This window comes from Athene noctua, chromosome 2, assembly GCF_965140245.1.
Source record: "Athene noctua chromosome 2, bAthNoc1.hap1.1, whole genome shotgun sequence".
NCBI classification, from domain to species: domain Eukaryota; kingdom Metazoa; phylum Chordata; class Aves; order Strigiformes; family Strigidae; genus Athene; species Athene noctua.
The window spans coordinates 31,845,974-31,866,584 of NC_134038.1; the positions used below are offsets into that span (position 1 = coordinate 31,845,974).

The 20,611-nt window shown below is 38.3% G+C and overlaps 1 protein-coding gene across 3 annotated transcripts in view; it reads left to right on the plus strand.

The window, feature by feature from the left end:
- Positions 1–1,322: 1,322 nt before the first annotated feature.
- Positions 1,323–20,611, plus strand: part of SNX16 (sorting nexin 16) — a 28,064-nt gene continuing 8,775 nt past the window's right edge. The window contains exons 1-5 of one of the 3 annotated variants that reach the window (XM_074898783.1): positions 1,323–1,405; positions 6,121–6,578; positions 10,040–10,126; positions 14,532–14,680; positions 20,244–20,313. In XM_074898783.1, coding sequence (XP_074754884.1) covers positions 6,159–6,578; positions 10,040–10,126; positions 14,532–14,680; positions 20,244–20,313 — 726 coding nt within the window. In that variant the 5' untranslated portion in view covers positions 1,323–1,405; positions 6,121–6,158. Of the gene's footprint in view, positions 1,406–1,667; positions 2,080–6,120; positions 6,579–10,039; positions 10,127–14,531; positions 14,681–20,243; positions 20,314–20,611 lie in introns of those variants that run through there. The other 2 variants (XM_074898784.1, XM_074898782.1) reach the window with 2 other exon arrangements.

Here is a 20,611-nt window from a genome sequence, read left to right on the forward strand (position 1 = left end):
GACTGTTCTGTGGAATTTTACCAAGGACTACTGTTCATCAAAACAAAGCAGTTCACTGTGAAAATCTACCAAGGATTACAATGTTCAGCAAAATATTATACTTTTGTCCTTGAGTAACAGATGGCTCTAACTAGTTGGAATTTTGCTAATGAGTAAAGATAGCCCTATACAAATGGTAGAAGTTCTATTGGTTCTCTTAGATAAGATAGAAAGTAAACCGTCTGAAAAACACTCTCGTTATTCAAGAAATTGGCCAAGAGAACCTGTGCATGCTCCGGGAAAAAAAACAAAGTGAGAAAGACTACGAGCCTTCCTCCCAAAGACCCCCGAGGATGACCACCAGGAAGCAATGTGCAGGTGCAACGATGACATAAACTGTTTTCATCAGCCTTTCTAACTAACCCAGCCTTACTCATGCATATGTATGCTTGTGTTATGTAATTCAACGAATATGGATATCCACACTCTGTAAGTTTTTGGTAAAATGTGCGACGGGTGTGCAAGCTTTGTGGAGAAATCCCCTTGCACCCCGGCGCCGGAGTCAACATACCTGCTTTATAACTCTATTCGAGTTGTAGAGTCTTTTTTTTTTTCCGCGAATCACCTGTTTAAAACATACCTAGTTCACTATGAGATAGTGAGATACTGTTTTATATCCACCACTATTTAAGAACAGTGATTTCCTCCCTGCCACTCCCCTCCAGCAAATTCACTTATCGCTTCCACCCGTGAAGTCTCACGTGGCACTCCACCATGCCCCTTACGCTGCCATATGAAAACACCTCGCGGTACAGCACGGCTTTATGGTGGTGCCCCGTGAGATGACGTTAACGCCCCACACTGCCCCTGGGGTTTTCGTCCCCGGGACCCAGGAATGCGAGGACCCGCCGCCCCTCCCTGCCTGCCCGCGGCCACCTTCCCGCTCCGCTCCTTCCACCCCTTCGCGGCGAGGGCGCCGCGGGCCCACCTGGCCGAGGGGCAGCCTGACGCTGCCGGGGGCGCGGGAGGCCCCCCCCCGCTGCCCGGAAGCTGGAGACCCTGGGGCCACCCCGGCGGGCAGCCCGCGCACACCGCTGGGGCGGCGGCCGCCCGAGAGCCCTCAGGGCGCTTCCCGCGCTCCCCTCAGCCGCCGCCGGGCCAAGGCACTACAGCGCCCAAGGTGCACCGCGGCCGGCGCGCGACAGAGCGAGCTCGCGCCGCCTGCCGGGCAGCGCAGGCGGCGGCGACGGCCCCGCCCCCTGCGCGCGGCCCCCGCCCGCCACGCGCCGCAGGTACCGGCCCGCCGCCCCGCCCACCCCTCCCAGCCCGGGGCGCCGCGCGCGGGGGGCGGGGCCGGGCCGGCCGGGGGGGAGGGGCGGCCCCGGCGGTGGCGCGGCAGAGGGAGGGGGAGCGCGGCGGCGAGCAGGTGAGTGGGGGCGCTCGCCCGCCCTTTGCTGCGCGCCCGGCGGGAGGGAGGGAGGGGGCGAGCGGGGCAGGAGGCGCCGTCGCCGGGAATGGGGAGGCGGGCGGCGGGGAGCTCGGGCTGGGTCGGCCCTGGCCTGTCCCACCCCGCGCCGGGCGGTGGCGCAGCCGCCGCAGCCCCGGCGCACCTGTACGGAGGCGGCCGCGCCGGTCCCCGCCGGTAGGGGGCGCCGGTTGTGCCGGCGCGTGGGCTGCGGCGCGGCTGGGGCCGGTCCCGGTCCCGCGCGGGCGGGACGGCGGGGACGGGACCCCCCTTCCGCAGGGCGGGGGTGAGGAGCGGCGCCGCACTTCGGGGGCGGTGCCTTAGCCGGTTCCCGAAGGCTGGCGGCCGGGCAGGGCTTGCCAGGCCGTGCAGCTGCGCCAGCCCGGTCCCTCCGGCACCGCCGCTCCCCAAGTTACGTAAAGCGGCGCGAGCGGCCCTCGGCGAGCGCGGCCGCCGGGAGGCGGGAGCCGCGTCCCCGCCGTGGCGGTGCCGAGCGCGGGCGGCTGCCACCGGCCGCTTTCCCTCCGCGCGTTCCCTCCGCTTTGGGGCTGTGTCGGCCGCTGGCGGGTGACGGAAAGGTAACGGCGGGTTCTGTTTGGTCTTCGTCCGTTTCGGAACCATTAAGTCACACAAAGGTAGGCAGCGTGAGCACATCCTGCTGTGGAATTGGGAGGGGGGCAGTTACCTTCAGTTGTTTCTAATTCGGTAACAGGCTGGGGCAGGAATTGCCCTCATCTCTGTGTGTGCGAGGTGTGATAAAATAGGCCCCGATTTTGAGTTCATGAGGAGAGGAAGATGTTAAGTAACTTGATCGAAGTCGACACAAAATTATTCTTTTGAAAAAAAGTTACAAAACCTAACTCGGCAAGTTGTCTCTTTAAATATTCCACTAGTTCTTCAGCGGACATTCCATGGTAGCACTTAAATCCTAAACAACAGAGGCCAGCCTGACTGGGTTGTCCAAGCAGAAATATAATGTATGTAACCAGATCACAAATAGTACTGCATAGCTAAAAGTCTTCTAAATCCAATTAGAACTTTTAAGTAAGGATTGTTTTGTTTCTAATCTATTATTCTTGAATCCTGTGGTTTGCGTGTTTCTCACTGAACGTACAAACCATTAGCTTAAAAGGGTTTGGAATTGCGATAGCTGCAAGCTGGAGGCAAACCCTTTTTAAGTGGTTTTATTATAGCCTATTTACTTTGCCCGCAAAAAGGGAGGTGGCTGTTGTAAACGCCCAGTGGGGTAAATTGGTGTCATGCTGTTGTGTAGCATGTGATGGTAGGGTTCCAGGGACTCTATCCTATCCAGTTTCAGGTCTAGCAGTTCAGTACTTCAGCAAATGTTGTTTTCTTATTTCATTCTTAAGTTATAGTTGGGAATCAAACTAAACCAAATACGGGTTTAAAACCCATTACAAATTTTTTCAAAAAAATAAAGTAAATATCTAGACCAGAAGGAGAGTGCAGTCTCTGAATTATCTCTCGAGTGTGGAGAGCAGTCCGTTCAGAAGGTTGGTGTGGTGCAGTGGTTCTGCTGGTTTAGTGCGGAGACATCTAAGACTGGTCCCCAGTGAAGCTTTGGTAGTAGTCGACTGTGCACCTGAATCTTCCCTCCTTGCTGCACTAAGCAAGGAGCGATATAGTTTGTCTAAATAGTTTTTTTTAAATCAAATTATTTTCAGTTCCTTTTATTGCATGAATTGGCAGTAAACTTCTGTATTCATAGAAAAGGCTTGCGTCCAAAGGTTGTGACTCTCATTTGAGCAATGTATTATTTTCCTAGTGTTTAGCCTTCATAAAGTGCAAATTAATGCAGTTTTAAACCCTTTTGTGATTCATAGCATGACAATATTTTAGATATTTGGAAACTGATACTTTTACAGTTTAAGATGGGTTTTCATACATATATATACATATAAATGTATTCCTGAGTCTGCTAAGTTCTAATGTAATATCTTTGGGGTTTTTTCTGTTTTCTTGAAAAAAGAAATCAAATTAAATGACATAGTGTGCCTTTTGCTCACTTGACCTGACGTTTTTGTTGTTCAAAAAATACCCTTCTGGTACTCCTCAGGAAGTTACAGGAATCTATGTGTGACATTGGTAGTATCAGCCCCTTTTATGCGTGGGTATGTTTACTGGGTCAGATTGAGTCAAGAATATGCTTTAGAAGCAGTTATTGTGATCATCATAGTTTAATATGCATTGGTTCACAATTTGGGATGGTCTTGCAGAGTACAAAAGAAACTAAAACAGAAAATGTACCCTGGGAGCAGACCTAATGCAGTCCAGCTGCTAATAAGCATTCAGTCAATGGTAACAAATTACATCTAGTCTGACATAAAACTCACATACAATATAGATGTTGGATTCTTAAGACCAAGTGCTTTACTCAACAGGTCTGGCTGTGCTGAGCTTCTAAGTATAGGTACAGCCTTTCAGTAATGTATGTGCATTTAAGAGTAGTAGTAAGCATGTAAATTCAAAATAGTTTCTGACTGGCATTTCACTTTAAAGAAAGAAGTTCATCTAGAAAAGACACCATTCACAAATATTGTAACTAGTGAAAATGTTGTCTTGGTTTGTGGGGTTTTTTTGTTTCTGGTTTTTGTTTTTTTTTTTTTTCTCCTCCCCAAAAAAAGTGCTGAAAAGCAGAGACTGTTTTTTTTTCTCAGAATTCTGTGAACTCCTGGATGAACTTCACCAGATTCCCTGAGATGTGGGCTTATTTTCCTTTCCTGGTTCAGATTCATAAAGTCGTGCAGCAGAAGATAATAACCACTTTTCTGTATTTGCAGGTCCTTTGATCTGTTGCAAACCTGGACTCAATTGTTCTTTTGTGGGATTTAATCCCATACCTCCCAGGAACATAGCTGGGTGGGGCATTTGATGTTCCCAGTTCCTTATGCTGGTAACATGGAAGAGTCACTGAAGTGCCAAGTGAAAAAGTTTTATACAAATAAGAATATTACTGGAAAAAATCTACCAGAGAATACATCATGTCTTTGTATTTCTATGTCTATTAAAATATATTGCAAGGTTTATTGTTCGAGAAGGAAACAGATTCAGTTACTGTGATATAGGTGGAAAAGGAGATTTAGATCTTGGTCTAGCTCCAAGACAGGTGTTTCTTGCTTCTTCCAGACGATGTGAGGCTGAAACAGGTCAGCTGTTGTGACACAGGAAGTTAAGTCACACAACCAAGCACAGGACTGTGCTGCAACAGAAGCTGCTGGATAGTCCAAATTCTGTACCTGACCAGCAAAGTCAGTCAGCAGAGGTTTATGATACTGACAGTTCTGCTCCCTTGGATGCTGCTGAGTGTATAGCCTCATCCCACAGTTTGAAGCAGAGGTGCTTCTGAGGAGTTGCTGCCAGTTTGAAATTGTTCTTTGGTCAAGTTCCCTGAGCTTTCCGACATAAAGAATGTGTGAAGATTTCCCTATGTAGCTGAAAGGATGAGGAAGTTTTTTTCATTCAGTCAAGGAATACTTTAAAAAGCATTTTTCAGTCTTTCTTGTTGATGCTGGTTCATTTCATATTTACTTCCTTATTCATGTTCTCTAAGATTTATTTAGAGCAAGAGAATGAAAGCATCACTTCACCCTGGCAATTAGGAAACTCATTTGGTTTTTGCTTCAGTAGATGATTGATTATATATATGATGTGAATGAGGTTGACGGTTTCCTATTTCACAGCTGCCTGCAGCCTCATGGTTGATCGGTATACTCTTGGATGAAATGGGTGGTGAGCTCCTGTAAGAGCTCTTCTTTGGGTACTTTACTGAAATGAGAAGATGGTGCTTTTTTGGCAGTTTGTTACTGCTGTCTTAATTTTTTTTTTCTTTTTTTAGAAATATACACACATGCACTCAAAAGATTAATTTTAGCTTGAAATGGTTTTCTTGGAAGAAAAAAATATCAAATCTTTATCTTTTTTTTTCCTGTACTACTTGGGTTTTTTTTTTTTCCATTTTAATCTGCTGGAATGGAAAGCTAGCTGCTATTGCAACACTGCTTTTGATGTGAGTGCTTGTAAAACTTAATAGCTCCAATTCAAGCTACAGAAAATGTGCCCAGTTAACATTGTTAAAAATGTCTGCAGCATTATATGCAACCGAGTTGTTCTGAGAAAAATTCCACTTTGAAAACGGGTCCACTATATTTCAGTGAATATGTAATATGCAAATATTTTTTCACCTAAGTTGTTTACTCTGTTATCTTTTGATCATATATATCGTTGCATGCATGTTTGGCTCATATAGTCTGCACCAGATATCTTACAGAAGCAATTCTGAGAAAAGCTTTTATGCTGTTTATGCTAAATACTACACTTACTACTTTATAAGCCTAAAAATTGCTGACTTTTGCAGTAAAAAATGTAGTGCTTAAACCATAAAGCGCAAAAAGATTTTTCTCTTTTGTAATCTTATTTTCTTTCTGTTATTTTAATTTTAGTAGCTGTGAAAGGCAGGACTCCTGTAAAGCTGTCCATCAAATTGCAGAGATACAATTTAAAAGTAGCAATTTATTTGAAGCCAAATTCCTTGTGAAAATGTCTAGCCATCCATACTGCTATGTACCATCTCAGTGCTGATAAGATTCTTCCAAAGCAGTATGTTAGCATTGCTTTTGCTTAAAAATTACAACAATATTTTCTGTCCTTCACTGCAGATACAGTTCTTGAAGAGAAAACATGGCTTATACAGTGAATGAACCTTAAACTCCTGGACCAAAAACTGAGGTTTTTTTCAGGAAGGATGGCAACACCATATGTTCCTGTTCCTATTCCTATTGGAAGTTCATCATCCAGCTTTACAAACAGAAACCAAAGAAGCTCTTCTTTTGGGAGCATCTCGACGAGTTCCAGCTCCTCAAAAGGACAGCTGGAGGACTCTACAATTGGTAGTTTTAAAAAGATGAGCATGCCTGACCAGACTGGTTCTACGTCATCTGTGTGTAGTAGTCCACTTGTTAGGACTAAATTTACAGGTACGGATACATCCATAGAATACTGTACTCAGCCCGTAGAAGAAATAGAGCAGAATACAGATTCCAGGAGCTGGGAAGATCGACCGTCCACGCCTACTATACTGGGTTATGAGGTGATGGAGGAAAGGGCAAAATTCACTGTAAGTTTTGGGGATAGTATAGTTCATCCTATAACAACAAGATAACTGTTGGATGTACTTTGCATTCTCTTTCAGTAATTCATCCTGCAGTTCAGGGATGTTGGAGTACTTTACAAATTCCTATTTAGCTTTAAAGTGCTGCCATTTGACAGGAAAATTATCATTCCTGTTACACAGGTGGGAAAATTGAGACTCAGAAGCAATCTTTCCTGTAACTGTATACATGGAATAGAAGGAATTTGTTCTACTTCAGGTATAAACTTCTGTTGGAAAAATCAGGAATTCCTAGCAAAGTTACAATTCCTGTGAAACTGAACTCGTAGAAGTTCTGGATAGTTAAAAGACTACACTTTAAGATGTCTATTTGAAATGAATGATAAGACATCATGATATTTACCTTTTACAGTGATTAGTAATATACAACATTTGCATTGAAGTGCTAATGTAGTTTTCAGCTTTTTGCATTGCTTGGTTTAGTTTCTAATAAGGGAAATCTGTTCTGATAACATTAGAGTGAGATGTCATTTACACTAACGACAGAACACCAGCTGAACCAATTTGTACTGATTTTTCTCAAAATGTGCTGTGGCTGACAATTCCACATTTTTTACATGCCATAAATATATTAACACGTTTGTGCATTTGTTTTTGTGGATGTGGTTGAAACATTTCTTTAAAATAATTCAATAGTGCTTGTGGGACTGATGAAAGTTGTTTGTTAGTAATTATGTTACTTCAGGAGAAAAATTTTAATCACAAATAGGTAAGGAGGAGAAAACAGCAAACTTTTTTTTTCCTCCTGTTTTCTTTTAGATTAGAGAAGTGTGGAATCTAATGCCCTTATGACAGTTGAAATAATATTAATAAAATCATCATGTTCTTTTTGCAAAGAATTAAATAATGCTGCTTTTTTAATTATTTGAGAATGATTTCTTGTCATAAGTTCTTCGGTTTCTAACATCTTCATGCATGGTAGCATAAGAGAAGAGCCAAATTTTTTTTTACATGTAGATTAAAAGACTCCTTTTAAATAATACATTCAAAACTAAAACAATTATTACTATTGTTATATTGACCAGGGTTAGTCTGAGAATATGCCAAGGCGTGTTCCAGTGTGCGTGGAAGATGTTCCACTGTAGTTACAATGACAACTTTGACTCCTTACTTTACGTAGAAAGCCAGGTTACAGTACAAATGAAACATTCTTCATGTTTAAAGTGCTCAGATGTCGTTTTGCTCTTTCTGAATTCACTTTTGTTGATGTGTTTCTGAAAGCACGTAACTGTTTGCTTTCAGTTGCATATTGAAAATAAGCTTGCCATTGTGCATTAAAATCAGCAAGTAATTAGTTCTAGAAACTTTGATTGCTTCTGTGTGCAAAATCAGTGAGATGGAAGACAGTGGAAATTAAATTGAAATCACCTGTAAAATAGAGGAAACTCAATTGCTGAAGTTTTTTACTGTTTGTTAGTGACTCATAGTTCCCAAAAATATGAATCTGAATTGCTTAAACTGATGTACTAACTTCAGGGGTTAAATCTTAGTGCGTGTTGGAGTACATGGCTGCTGAAGCTTAGGGGAGGAAAAAAAACTAGGCTGAAAAACATCTCTGTAAACAATTGGTCTCAAATGAGTTAGCAGTCCTGGAATGTTGAATGCTCAATTATCACTTTTTCTAAGCCAACTAGAAATGATAATGAGATGTGGAATCAGCCAGAGTTTTGTTACTGAACGTTGGCATATTTTCACAGAATATTTTGTATTTGTGGAATAAGGAAATTCAGGATTGACTGGAATTACATGAATTTGTATTTTTTTTTCCCCGAGACCTTGTGTGGTAGACAAGAAAAACTAATCTTAAAAAACACACCCAAAGCTTTTTTCAACTTTGGCAAGAAAACCAAAAATGTTTGTTTCAGGTTGCCTTTTTTTTTTTCTTGTTATTACTGAAAAAAAAAAAAAAAAAAAAAAAAAAAGCTGATTGTGATCCTTACTACAATTAAGTTGACCATAATTTGTGGAGACTTTTAAGTGGTGTAATACTTACTTGGAAACCATTCATAGCGAGGGTCAGACTAACTGATCTTTTTCATATGTGCATTTGTAAACAATGCCTTTACAGAACTTTTAGTAGAATAGAATTAACAAGTAAAACCACAAGCATATTCCAAAGTTTCTTGTTCTGTGTTTTCCTGTGTACTAGCAAAGGGTCTTCCCAATTTTATACAGCAGTTCTGCTGTATAAAATTTTTATAAAATAAAACTGTTTATACTTTTGGTATAACAAGAAACCTAAAACATTTGGACAAACATATACATAGAAAATGCAAGTTTGCACTGTTGTTATCTGTAGTTTGTGTAACTGTCTGCAACTTAGCATTTTTGTATTCAATAATATATTAAAAACAGTCTGAAATGTGTACAGAAGTTGGCTAGCACTGGGATTATCATATGCTGGGACTGCAGCAAGAAAATACATTTATCAGATAATTTTCTGTGAAAATGTGAAATACTGGAAAATTTTATACTATGTAATAGCAAATGCTTTAAATAGAATTTGGTTAAATGCCTGTAAGGGATTGTTTATCATTATGGTTCCAAAAATATGGTTTTTTTCCTTGTATTTTGTGGGGTTTTATTTTAACCAGAGAACACCTAGACTGGGGAAGGTAACGCAGTACAATTGCAGAGCCTCTTTTTCCTTACATTGGAGAAAATCAGTTGAAGTTGTGTGTTGTTAGATTCATTGTGTTCAGGCATTTGACTACCAGTCCTTCTGAAATGTAATTGGTTTATTTTTTAAAATATTTAATTTATCCATTTGTTTTTAAATAGGAGACTGGTTGTGCTGTTGTCTTGCTAAATCTGATTCAAAGGGTCCACTATATTGCTGGTATAATTATTCTGATGCAGTTATCTAGGGCAGTGGTTGTATTTTTGCCTGGAAAGATAAAACCTAATGTTCAAGACAAATGGAACCAAAGGAGGATGTTATTTTTATCCTGTATCCCTTTCCCCTGTGAAGCAAGTCAGATGAGACATTTTAGAACAATATAATACTCAGTACTTGATTATTACAGTCATCTTAAAAGCAGATTAGCTTCAAGGATTAATGAGTAAAACTGTAATTCAGCAAACGTTAAAGAAAATCACTAAAACGTACTTCACTTACCTCTTTGATAGCTGAGACTCATTTTTTCCTGGCAAAGAAATCTGGATACAGTTTCACAAACCCTTTCTTACAGAAAATAGCTAAATGTATTTAGGAATTATAGGAACCACTTTCTTAAATTCTGAAATTAATTCATACTTTGTACTGGTAATTTAAAAAAAAAATCAATTAAGGATTTTTTTTATCTGTGAGTTTTGTTTCAGTAAGAAACAAAGGGTAATTTCAGCCTTCCAGACAATGCAGCATAAAGTTCTGCACATTTTTCTGATATTCCTATTTTTTCACACAGGTATACAAAATACTGGTAAAAAGAAGTCCAGAGGAAAGTTGGGTGGTTTTCAGACGGTACACTGACTTCTCCAGGCTTAATGACAAGGTGAGAATTACACACTGGTAAATTCTCAACTAACTTGCCTCACTCTTCTTTCATGTTTCATTTTCTTTGTGTTTGACATTTTGTCACTTTTTTCCTTTTCTTGCTTTTTTTGCATATGAAGCACACCCTGTATTAATGAATGGAAACCATATGATGACTCATTTTCTTTCAAAGATACATGAAATAACTACAGCTAGTGTAAAGAAGGTATTTCTTCATCTGAAGCTGTTAGTGTGCTTTATACTTTATATTTATTCCTAGTCTATGTGATCAAGGAAATTAAATCTTTAATAGTTGTCTCCCCTGCATGGAAATAGAACTAGGGGTCTGTATTCTCTTGCAGGAATGATCCAGTAATTATTTTGTCCTTTCCAGTGCAACAAACTCTGCTTTTTTCATGATAAAACTGAAGTCTCGTGAACACAAGAAGTTCTTTGTATGTTCATCAGTCTTCAGTTGTTTTCAGTGTCTTTAAAGTTAATGGTGAAATATTTTATTAGACCTTAAAGCTGAAGACAGATACACCGGGTAAATAAGAGTTCTGGATCAGCAACTCAGTATTTTTAGAACACTTGAAAGCAAAAAATGTTTGTCTAAAAAGCACAAGGTTTTTTTAATTGGTAAGTAGTGTTTGGCTGTCCCATTTAGCATTATTTCCATAGAAGCATAAAAGTAGAAAACCAGAATTGCACTTTTCTTTGTCCTGCTGTCCACTCCTAAGAATAATATTTCATTGCAGGTTTAACACATTTTTTGCGATTAATGTTCTTTCTTGTTTGAACCTGTAATGTTTCAACGCTCCTGCTTTTTACCCATAGTAAGGGATTTTTTTTGTATACCTTTTCTTCTTGGATCATTGTGCCTAATCAACTGAGAACTTCATCTTGCTGAAATCTTGAATAGGCACTTGAACTTACACATTTCTCTGGGTTCTTGGTTTGACCTATTTGGATACCTTTTAGGCTACCTCTAAACATCAGTGCAGTCTAAAACTAATACAAATTGTTGAATGTGAATTAGTTTAGAGGGTTTTTTTCTAAAGAAATCTCTGTCTTTTAATTCAGCCTTTCCGAAATTAGGGAATGCTTTGGTATTGGCAAAAGCTTTACTTCTTTTGAGGTTATGATGTCCTGGGGATTTTGACTCAAATTTTGGAAGTCAAGTCATACAACAGTTTATATCTTAGTCAGCTGTGACAGATGTAGGTCAAGAGCTGGCATTGACTTTTAGTGTGGTTATTAGTAGGTCAAAAAATTAATATGTCACAGATACTAATTTTAGAATAGATATTTAGATTTTACAGGTGAAGTCCTTAGTCTTTGCAGTTAAATCTTTGACAAAAATATTTGGCTTTAACATGATCTATAGGTATTAGGATTTCAGTTTAAAAAGAAGGACTTTAGTTTTCCTTTGTGTCACTGACTGAAGCTTTTTCATCTTTTGGTGTACATCTAAACTTCTATTATGTTACTATTCTGTAATTCTCTAGAAGTTTCAGAATTATGGTATGTTTCAGTTCCTGGAGCTGGCATTTCTCTACTATAAAAAGCATAATACTGAAGAGTAAATGGTTGTATGCACACATCAGTCGTTCAAAAGGCATGGTGCAACACTTGCAATTCCTTGCTCTCTAATGGCAAATATAGACATGAAGTTGCATGCATGAGAGTGAAAGCTCAAAACCATGAACTCTCCTTTTATGAGCAAAACATGTAAGTGCAGCAGCAGATTAAGACCTGAAAAGAACAGTTTTCAAGTGTAAGCAACATTTTCTTCAAATGTCAAAGCTATCTACTTTCTAGACAGTGAAAAGGTTATGAAAACTCCATACCTACTGAAAGAGGACAAATAGAAGATGATGACAAAGTAATCCACTGCAAAGGAATGAGATATTGCCAGTATGGGTACACAAGAAGCCACATAATAATCTCAAAGTCAAAAGTCATTAAAAAAAATACAAATAGAGATCAGCACAATGAGAGTAGTACAGACTTATAAATATGACTAAGGCAGAAGTGCTGAGATGCAAGATGGACTGTCATAGAGCTAAGAGCAATAGTAGGTAAAGCTCTATAAATCATTAGAGACAGAAGTAAGGGAAGGAGGCAGTAAAATAACAAATCCATTACTTGAAAGCAAGCTGTGGGAAGCAAATAGTCAATGGTACAGGCAAGACTGAAATATTGTCTTTTGCTGTAATATTAACAAAAAAATTAATTTTATTGGATGTTGGAGCATGACAATTTGAGGGGCTAAGAGCAAAGGGTAAAATACAGACGTTGGACTAGATGCATAGATTATGCTTAAGAACACCTAGTGTACTGGTGAAGAATAGTCTTTAGTCCCAAAAAATGGTAGAAAAATAACTTTGAAAAGTTTATTACTATGCTGGTAGAGATGTTGTGCAAATAATTAAATAGCCAGTCTTAAGAATCAAGAAGTTAACCATTTCTTCCTGAGACTGTACCTCAGGTGACATGCATAATCTGTCACATGGTAATGTAGGGGAGAGACATCCAGACAAGATGCTGGATCCAAGCAAGTAGTCACAGCCAGCATAACTTGTCTGACCCACAGTTTTTCCTGCTGTGTCTGAGAAGTGTTCAAGAAAGAATGCCCCAGGACTGTGCCGTTGAATATTAAGGCTGCTGATGGCAGCTAGCTTTCTCATACTGTCTTCATTCACAAAAGTAATCTATACTCTTTCCTTAGAAATAAATTATGTGATCTACTTAACCAGACAAGTGAAATTACCATTAAGCAGAAATCTGTGTGGTTGAAAAGCTTTCCTAGCAATGGTTATCTGTGATCCTCTCTACAACTGACAGAAGAACTAATTTTGTTATCTTTTCTGGGTTGAGTTCTATTCAGTATTTTATTAACTTAAGAGGGGTTACGGAGCATATGGATGACCAAAGATAAAAATACCAAGAAGAGTCTTAATATCAAGATGGAATTCAGTAAGAGGAAACTTAAATAATTAAATGCAGAAATAAAGATCAAGGCTTTGACAGCAAACCAATCTATAAATAAGGAACTAGTAGTTGTCATGGGCTGTTTTAACATCACAAGTATTGTATATTCAAAAAGCATCCTTCCTGTGCTGTGAAATGCTACTTATATGAACAAGGGTGATCAATCCACTAATGTGGTTCTTCCTTTAAACTGTACAGAGAGAATCTAGCTGAAATACAGTATCTGTTTTAATGTTTTAAAACTTAATCTGCTTAAAGAGCTCCCCATTAGCTTTTTCCATGAGTCCTTAAAGAGTAGCTAATTACATAAAACTTATTGTCAGAAGGTTTCAATTTTGCTGCACAAGGATCAACACCCACCGAAGAGTTACCTTGCAGCTATGTAAACATTGAGTGATAAACTGATTTCAAGGCAGATTCTGGAATCCCTGTCACTTGAACTTTCATACAAATACATTAGGTGTATGCAGTACATCCCTAACAGAAGGTGATTTAATCTTTTTCTGCAGACAAGATCAAGCAATTCTTGTGGCAGTTGGAGGAACATTAGATTTTGTAAAACCTGTTTGCTCTTTCTCATTGGTTGTAAATCCTCTTTGACGTTTTTCTGTGTCAAGCACCCCTTCTAGGAAATGGCATCTAAAAATTGTTTTTTATGAAAGCATTAATGTTTTTTTGATCTTCATATGAATTAGAAAAAGAATTAATTGGACAGGTCCATCATTATATAATCTATGCTTCCATTCACTTGTCTATTTCATCTCTGAATTCAAAGAAAAATTCTAGGTATTTCTGATGTTGAGTATACCCCATTACTATTTAAGTAACTCAAAAATACAATTTTGAATGTTAGTCCTAGGGTTTGAGCCACATCTATGTGTATTGAAATTTTAATATTCTGAGTGTACAAGAAGCTACTCTTTACTAGAAATATCTCATGCATATGTTGTAATTCATTCTGCTAGCCCCCCCAAAAAAAGATGAGTTGCAGAGTTGTAGGTCTGTAATGGGCTTTTATGTATTTTAGTTTTATAATACTTATTATCCCTGAGTACTTAGAATAAACACCACTGAAATGCTTATTCATCTGATACTTTTTACTTACGTACAGTTTTCTTGCATTTACTGACTCAAAGGCATTAAATAGCAGACTCAGATATTAAATAACAAAGCAAAGGTTTTCATTCTTATTTTTATATTGTAAATCTGAGAGGTCATTTGATTGCGTAAAGCAACATAGCAAGTGACAGAACTGTGTCCACAATTTATAGTATAATTTGGATTGTACTTATGGTTGAGACTTACCTTGTGCTTGACCTTAAAACGGAAAGATCCCGTAATTCTGAGTACAGTCAGTGCCTGTGTCAAATTCAGTTATTTCATCAAGACTTCTTTTCTTGGTTTTCTTTTGGCTTTGATTTCTATTTCAGCTAAAAGATATGTTTCCGGGCTTTCGGTTGGCCCTTCCACCAAAGCGCTGGTTCAAGGATAATTATAATCCTGACTTCTTGGAAGATCGACAGTTGGGACTACAAGCATTCCTCCAGAACCTAGTAGCTCACAAAGATATTGCTAACTGGTACGTGATTAAACTTTGCTTGTGGATTTGGATTTTTTTGTGTGTGTGTCCAAACTCCTCATATAGGCTCCAGGACTCTAACAAGTATATTTTTGAGCAACATAGTAAGGAATTTCATTAACATTCATGTTGAGCATTTGGTCATTCTGTGAATTATTTAGTGTCCTGTTAAATGAATCTAATCTTAACCAAAGCAAAAAAGGGAAACTGCAGTATTTTGAATTGTACTTGGTTAACTATTAACTAAAAGCTGTAATATTTAAAATGTTAGACTAATTCCAAGTTTACTCCTAAAACATTACTTTTGTGTGCTGAATGCAGAATTGATACATTGTTAGTTTATCTTGAGATTAAACATTAGGCTTTCATAACGGAAAGTACCTCCACTATTATGCGGTTAGTTGTTCAAATGCGTATTAAACTAGAGGGTTTTAATTTACATGACATCATAGTAATAGAAGTACCTTTATAGATTGCTTTACATAAGTAAATGTAAACACAAATCAAAAAAGGCTCAAGAAGAGTCTAAAAAACATAGTGTATAAGCAACAAACTGTAGAAGTCTTCTTGAACGATATCTTCTTTCATACAAAGTGGAAGATTTTTCCAAAGGTTGAAGATGAGCAGAACCTAATTTGGCAAATGAAATGTAAAATCATTTCAATGCAGGTCAAAAGAGAATTTTAGTAAGCAAGTTGCTACAGATAGAGCAGTTAGTTCTAAAAAACCTTTTCCAGCACCAGAAATATAGAAGTTGGAAGTTGCTGTTCCAGAGATTCTCTGAGGAATGAGTCTGAGGAACTGTCTTCGTTAAAAACTGTTTGTTCCTTAGAACAAACAGCATTCCCTCAAGAATTTTAAAGGGGCTAAAATGTAAAATTGCTGAGCTGTGGTTTGAGACCATATAATGCTCATACTTGCTTTACTTTTTAGTAGAATGGCTATTACTACATTTGGCACATTTTTATAAGGCATTTGACTGTTGAGTCTGGAAACCAGAGATTAGTAAGTAAGTCTGGTAATAAAAATATGTAAAAGCAGGTAAATAAAAATAATACTTCGAAAAGCAATAACGCCTTTTGAAGAGGGAAATGTATCTAACAAGTGGTTATGAGGGAGCTCGTATAAGATGGTTGAATGCAAGGGGAAAAGCATTGATGGAAGTTTTAGGGGTATTACATGTGGAATGCTGTATCACAGTTATGGATGCTGATGTTCAGAATATCTGGAAATTACCTGGAAAAGGGAATGAACAATGAGATCATCGAGTATTGTAGAAGGATCCCAAGGCACTGAGTGACTAATGCTGATTTTCAGGTCATGAAGTGCAGAATGACAGTGAGTACATAAACACAGAATCATAAACTCAGTTGGTTTTTTATAATCTGGAAAATAACTTAGTATTGATACAGCTTTCTGAATCAGTTCAGTATTCATCAACAGACAAAAAGTTGCATTAAAAATTGTTGAAGAGGAACTTGAAAGGAAAAAAAAAGTTATTGCTGTGAGAATCTGAATTGCACTTCCACACAGTCCAGTCCTAAAACACAGCATTCAGTTTCGAAAGAGGGTCTACTAGAACTACAGAGAAAGCAAGCAAGAACATATGAAGCTACAGACTAACTTTGCTGCAAGAAAAGTTCCTTTCTCTTTAGTCTTTGTCTTGGGAAAGGGCTGGCTAAACAGAGCACATTAAATCATCAGGGGGATAGGGAAGGTGAGTAAAGCATGTTAATATTTTGGATGATTCATAGTCATCTCTCACTCTGTCACACTGAGTTGCAAAGCTTTGTTGTGAGATGTCAGACACAGAAAGCTGAAATGGTTTCAAAAAGAAATTGGGATCAACCTGTGAGTTTCTCTGTCAGTGGCTATTAAACATGATTATGTGCGTGAAATATGTGGTTGAGAAGTTTAGGAACTTCCTGATTATTAAATTACACAATAATGGGTGTGCCCAAAAAAAAGGAATTATACTCTAAATGCCACTCATGTTATGCTGCTGGAGACAGACTAGTGAGCTGGATGGACGTTTAGTCTGCTTGAATATGTATGAAGGCTTCGTGTTGTTACAGTTATTTTGGCATTCATCTAGCTTGTTTGTATCTTGATGATGGTCTGTATTGGGCAAAATAGTGTTTGTCATAACTTAAGGCAAAAAACCCCAAAATGTAACTTCTAGACTACATCGCTCATCAGATACAAAATAATTATAACATTTGTGGAATCGGTTTGTATTTTGGTTAATGAACAGATAGTTACCTGACATGTGGTTTTGAGGAAAACTCTGATCTTGGCTGTGTTAGGCTCTGCATGAAGATGATGTTTTTTAATAAGCTTTATAACCTATTGGTATGGCTTATGTTCTACTGTTTGGATCAGTGGAAGATCTGAATTCCTCAGGAAGTGATTAAACCAGGGAGATTTGATCTGTCTAGGTTTTTTACCCACTTATCGGAGAATAAAAGCTACTGTTCATTGGAAATTAATATTTGCACTTTATATGAGCAGTGGTGAGCATCAGACCCTGCTTCTTCCTTAAAAGCTCACCACTTCTGCAGTTTTGCAAATACATCAAACTGCTTGGGTCACACTAAAACCAAACGAGCCATTTCTCTTTGTAGAGGAGTCTCTTGTTTCTCTTTGTGCACTGTATTACTGAGACATTGACAGTGGGAAATTCACCCTTCAGGGACAGGAGACCTCGCTTTTTATACCAATTAATTTTTTTAATAAAGCTAGAGTAACAAAGTAGTTTAAAGATAAAATGTAGGATGGTATGCAGGTGACTAAATTTAGACTGCATTTTATGGATTTCTTCTCATCTTTTGCCATGTAGTGAAGATTCAGTGAAAAAAAACCAAATTGAAATGCATCCACAGAGTTTAATGTGTTCAGGAAAATTTCATACAACCAATGAAGTGGAAGAAAGAAGTTTAACCTGCTAAACAGAAGTGTCATCATCTGGCTTCATATAGATGACACAGCTCTCCTTTGTCTCCACTCTGTATAAGAAGCAGCTTGAAAGGGAGGGTCTCAGTCAGTGGTTGGGTCTTGTCAGGGGATGCCATGTACCGCACAGCCCCTTGCTGCCCTCCTTAATGCTGGTGTACACTGGCATTGCTGCCTCTCTTGAGAAGGGTGTCAGCTAGCATAGGAGCAAAGAAACCATGTACTGCAATCTCTGTTACATGATGTAGATTTCAATACTACTTTTAAAGCAGAATTTTCTCCTATTAAATGAAAGGAAGAGATGTAGCACATGGAGGGCAGAGCAGACTCTCAGAGTGAAGCTAGGCCACAAATGAATGTTTGTGCCATCAGATGAGTATTTTAGTTAAACAGTGTTTTCAGTGACCTGTGGCTTTAAGTTTCGTGCCTTCCTTATGTAAAAATAATTAAACTAAAGCCTTCAGTTTCAAGAACTTATAGGAAAAGACAGTTTTCTGTCAACAGCTGTAATAAAAACAGGAAAAATGGGTTTGACCTGATGTAACCAGATGATGTATGTAGATTGGATATTTTTGCACGTTTATTTTTCTGGATATTTCCTTTTTCATTCACAAGCATTACTGCATGTTATGCTATTTGAATGTTACCCTTTAACACAAGAAAATTCCTAGCAAAATGTAGAAAATAAATACTTATAAAATGCTTGAACTAAGCAATGTGAATAAGGATGAAGATATTGAAGAAAAATGGTGAGCAGAAATATTTCCACATAATGAATTCTTCTGCATTAGGCATATGTAAGTTCATTCAGTACAAGTATGAAAAGAACAATTCAACCATTAAAAAGTAGACTTGAGCATCATGTTGGAGAAAGGTCACTTCAAACAGATTAAACTATTTGGAGAGGAAAAAACCAACCATGCTCTTCTCCTTGAAAACATACTGTATATGCCTGAATATTTTTGATTTGAGGTTATGTTGTCTAATAATTCAATGACTTTTTACCATCTGTCATTTTTTGTGCTAATTGGAGTGATACCCTTGGTTCAAGTAGCAGAAAATTTTTATTTCTTTGAGTACATGGGAGAAGCTGTACAGGTTTAGGCTATGGCTTGCACAGGTCATGGATTGTTGAATGTAAACCAGTGGAGAGGGCTTGAAAAAGGAAAGTTTTAGCACATTTGCCACATAGATTCAGTGGGGAGAGGAATGATCATGATAGGAGAAATTTTTTCAGGTTGCTATAAAGGTTGATTAGGTGAAAGTGAATTCTCACCAACCATTGGCCAAAAAACCCCACCTGTATCTTCACATGTGCAATTAGCACTTGAAAACAGGCTTGCAAAAATCCATCAACAAAATAAAAGTTCAGTGTATTTTAGATAAATATTTTTAAGAGCCTTTCGAAAACTAAAACTTGTGGCATAATTAATAATTAGTGTTTGCTGAAAAAAACTTCCCTCCCCATTTTGCTCACTAAATCTGAAGCTGCTTGATGAAATTAGTAGCTGATTAAAAGAAGTCTCCTTGGGTTAGAAATTTGCATCTGCCTCAAATGCAGAGAATGAGCTGAAGTTAGAAAAATACCTCCTTTTACCTGTACCTTCCTACCGGACTTAGGTGGGAGGAAGAGACGGGGAATTAGTTTGGATTCACATTTTCCATTTTTGTGCATTCATTGCAGTGGGAGATGATTTAAAGATTTGTGGTACCCAGTGCAAGCACTGAATTGCTAACGTGTTACTACTTGCTAATTAGTTGTGAATACAATGTTCTAGTTGGAAGTTACAGACCATTGAATGTGACAGAGCAGGAAAGCTGGGTAAAAGGACATGTTGGGAGATGTTGAAGAGTTCTGTGAAAAGTAATCTAAACTTGGAAGATATAATGAGCAAGATGCTCAAAATACTTCATAGTAAACCACAGGACTGCACATACTTTCTTCTTCTGGCCTTTCGAAAACAATACATAGAGGAGGATGACAACTGTTACACAATTTTACAGAATTTTAAGTTGAACGCATTGGTTTGAAATGTGTGTTTAGGAATGCTCTGTAGTATATCCATGGCACATTAACCTTGACTCTTATTTTTTATAACTTTGTATATACATAAATTATATACTGTCTATATGTCAATGGATTATGATCTTAGCAAAATGGACACAGGTAAGTGTGTTTCAGTACCATGTGTAGTTCCACTGATACTTCCTGAAGGAATCTGTGTACAGATTTTAGCAGCATACTTTTTCATCCATCTTTTAATACTTAGTTTTCACTAGGAGAATTTCTCAAACCTCCACAAGGATAAATTTGCTTGTTAGTTGTCACGTAGCAACAAAGTCACTGAAGATTTGAAAAATCATGTTCTAAATTGACTTACTCTCTGTTTGAAAACTCTTAACTGTACTTGTACAACTTAAGTCACATTTTAAATACTCTCCCTGGTTAACACAACTGAGATTTAATAGGTTAACATTATTTTGAATACTTGGAGTAAATCTGAAGATAGATGCTTGTGTCCCGTGAAGAAATACTGCCTTTGTATCATCTTATTTGAATATTGTTGCTTTTTTGTACATCAAGTAATTCACTTTCTTTTATTTGGTAAAGCCTTGCAGTGAGAGAATTTCTTTGTCTGGATGATCCTCCAGGTCCCTTTGACAGTCTAGAAGAGAGCAGGGTAAGTGCCATGTGATATGATAAAGAGAGAATACAAAAGGCAGTAGTTGTTGTTAGTATGTTGTAAAATCCACTTGAACGGTATGGAATGAAACATTTTTATTTCTGTTCTTTAACAAAAACTTGCAAATGGTTGTATTTCTAAAACTTTACACAGTCTGATTGTTGGTGCACACTGATAATTATTAACTGCTGTACTTGATCCTTATCCCGAGATAAAAATCTCCCCCATTTTACGTTTTATGAACAGTGGATGAAATTTTTTTAAGTCAGCTACTAAATATAAGGAAAGTTTTTGT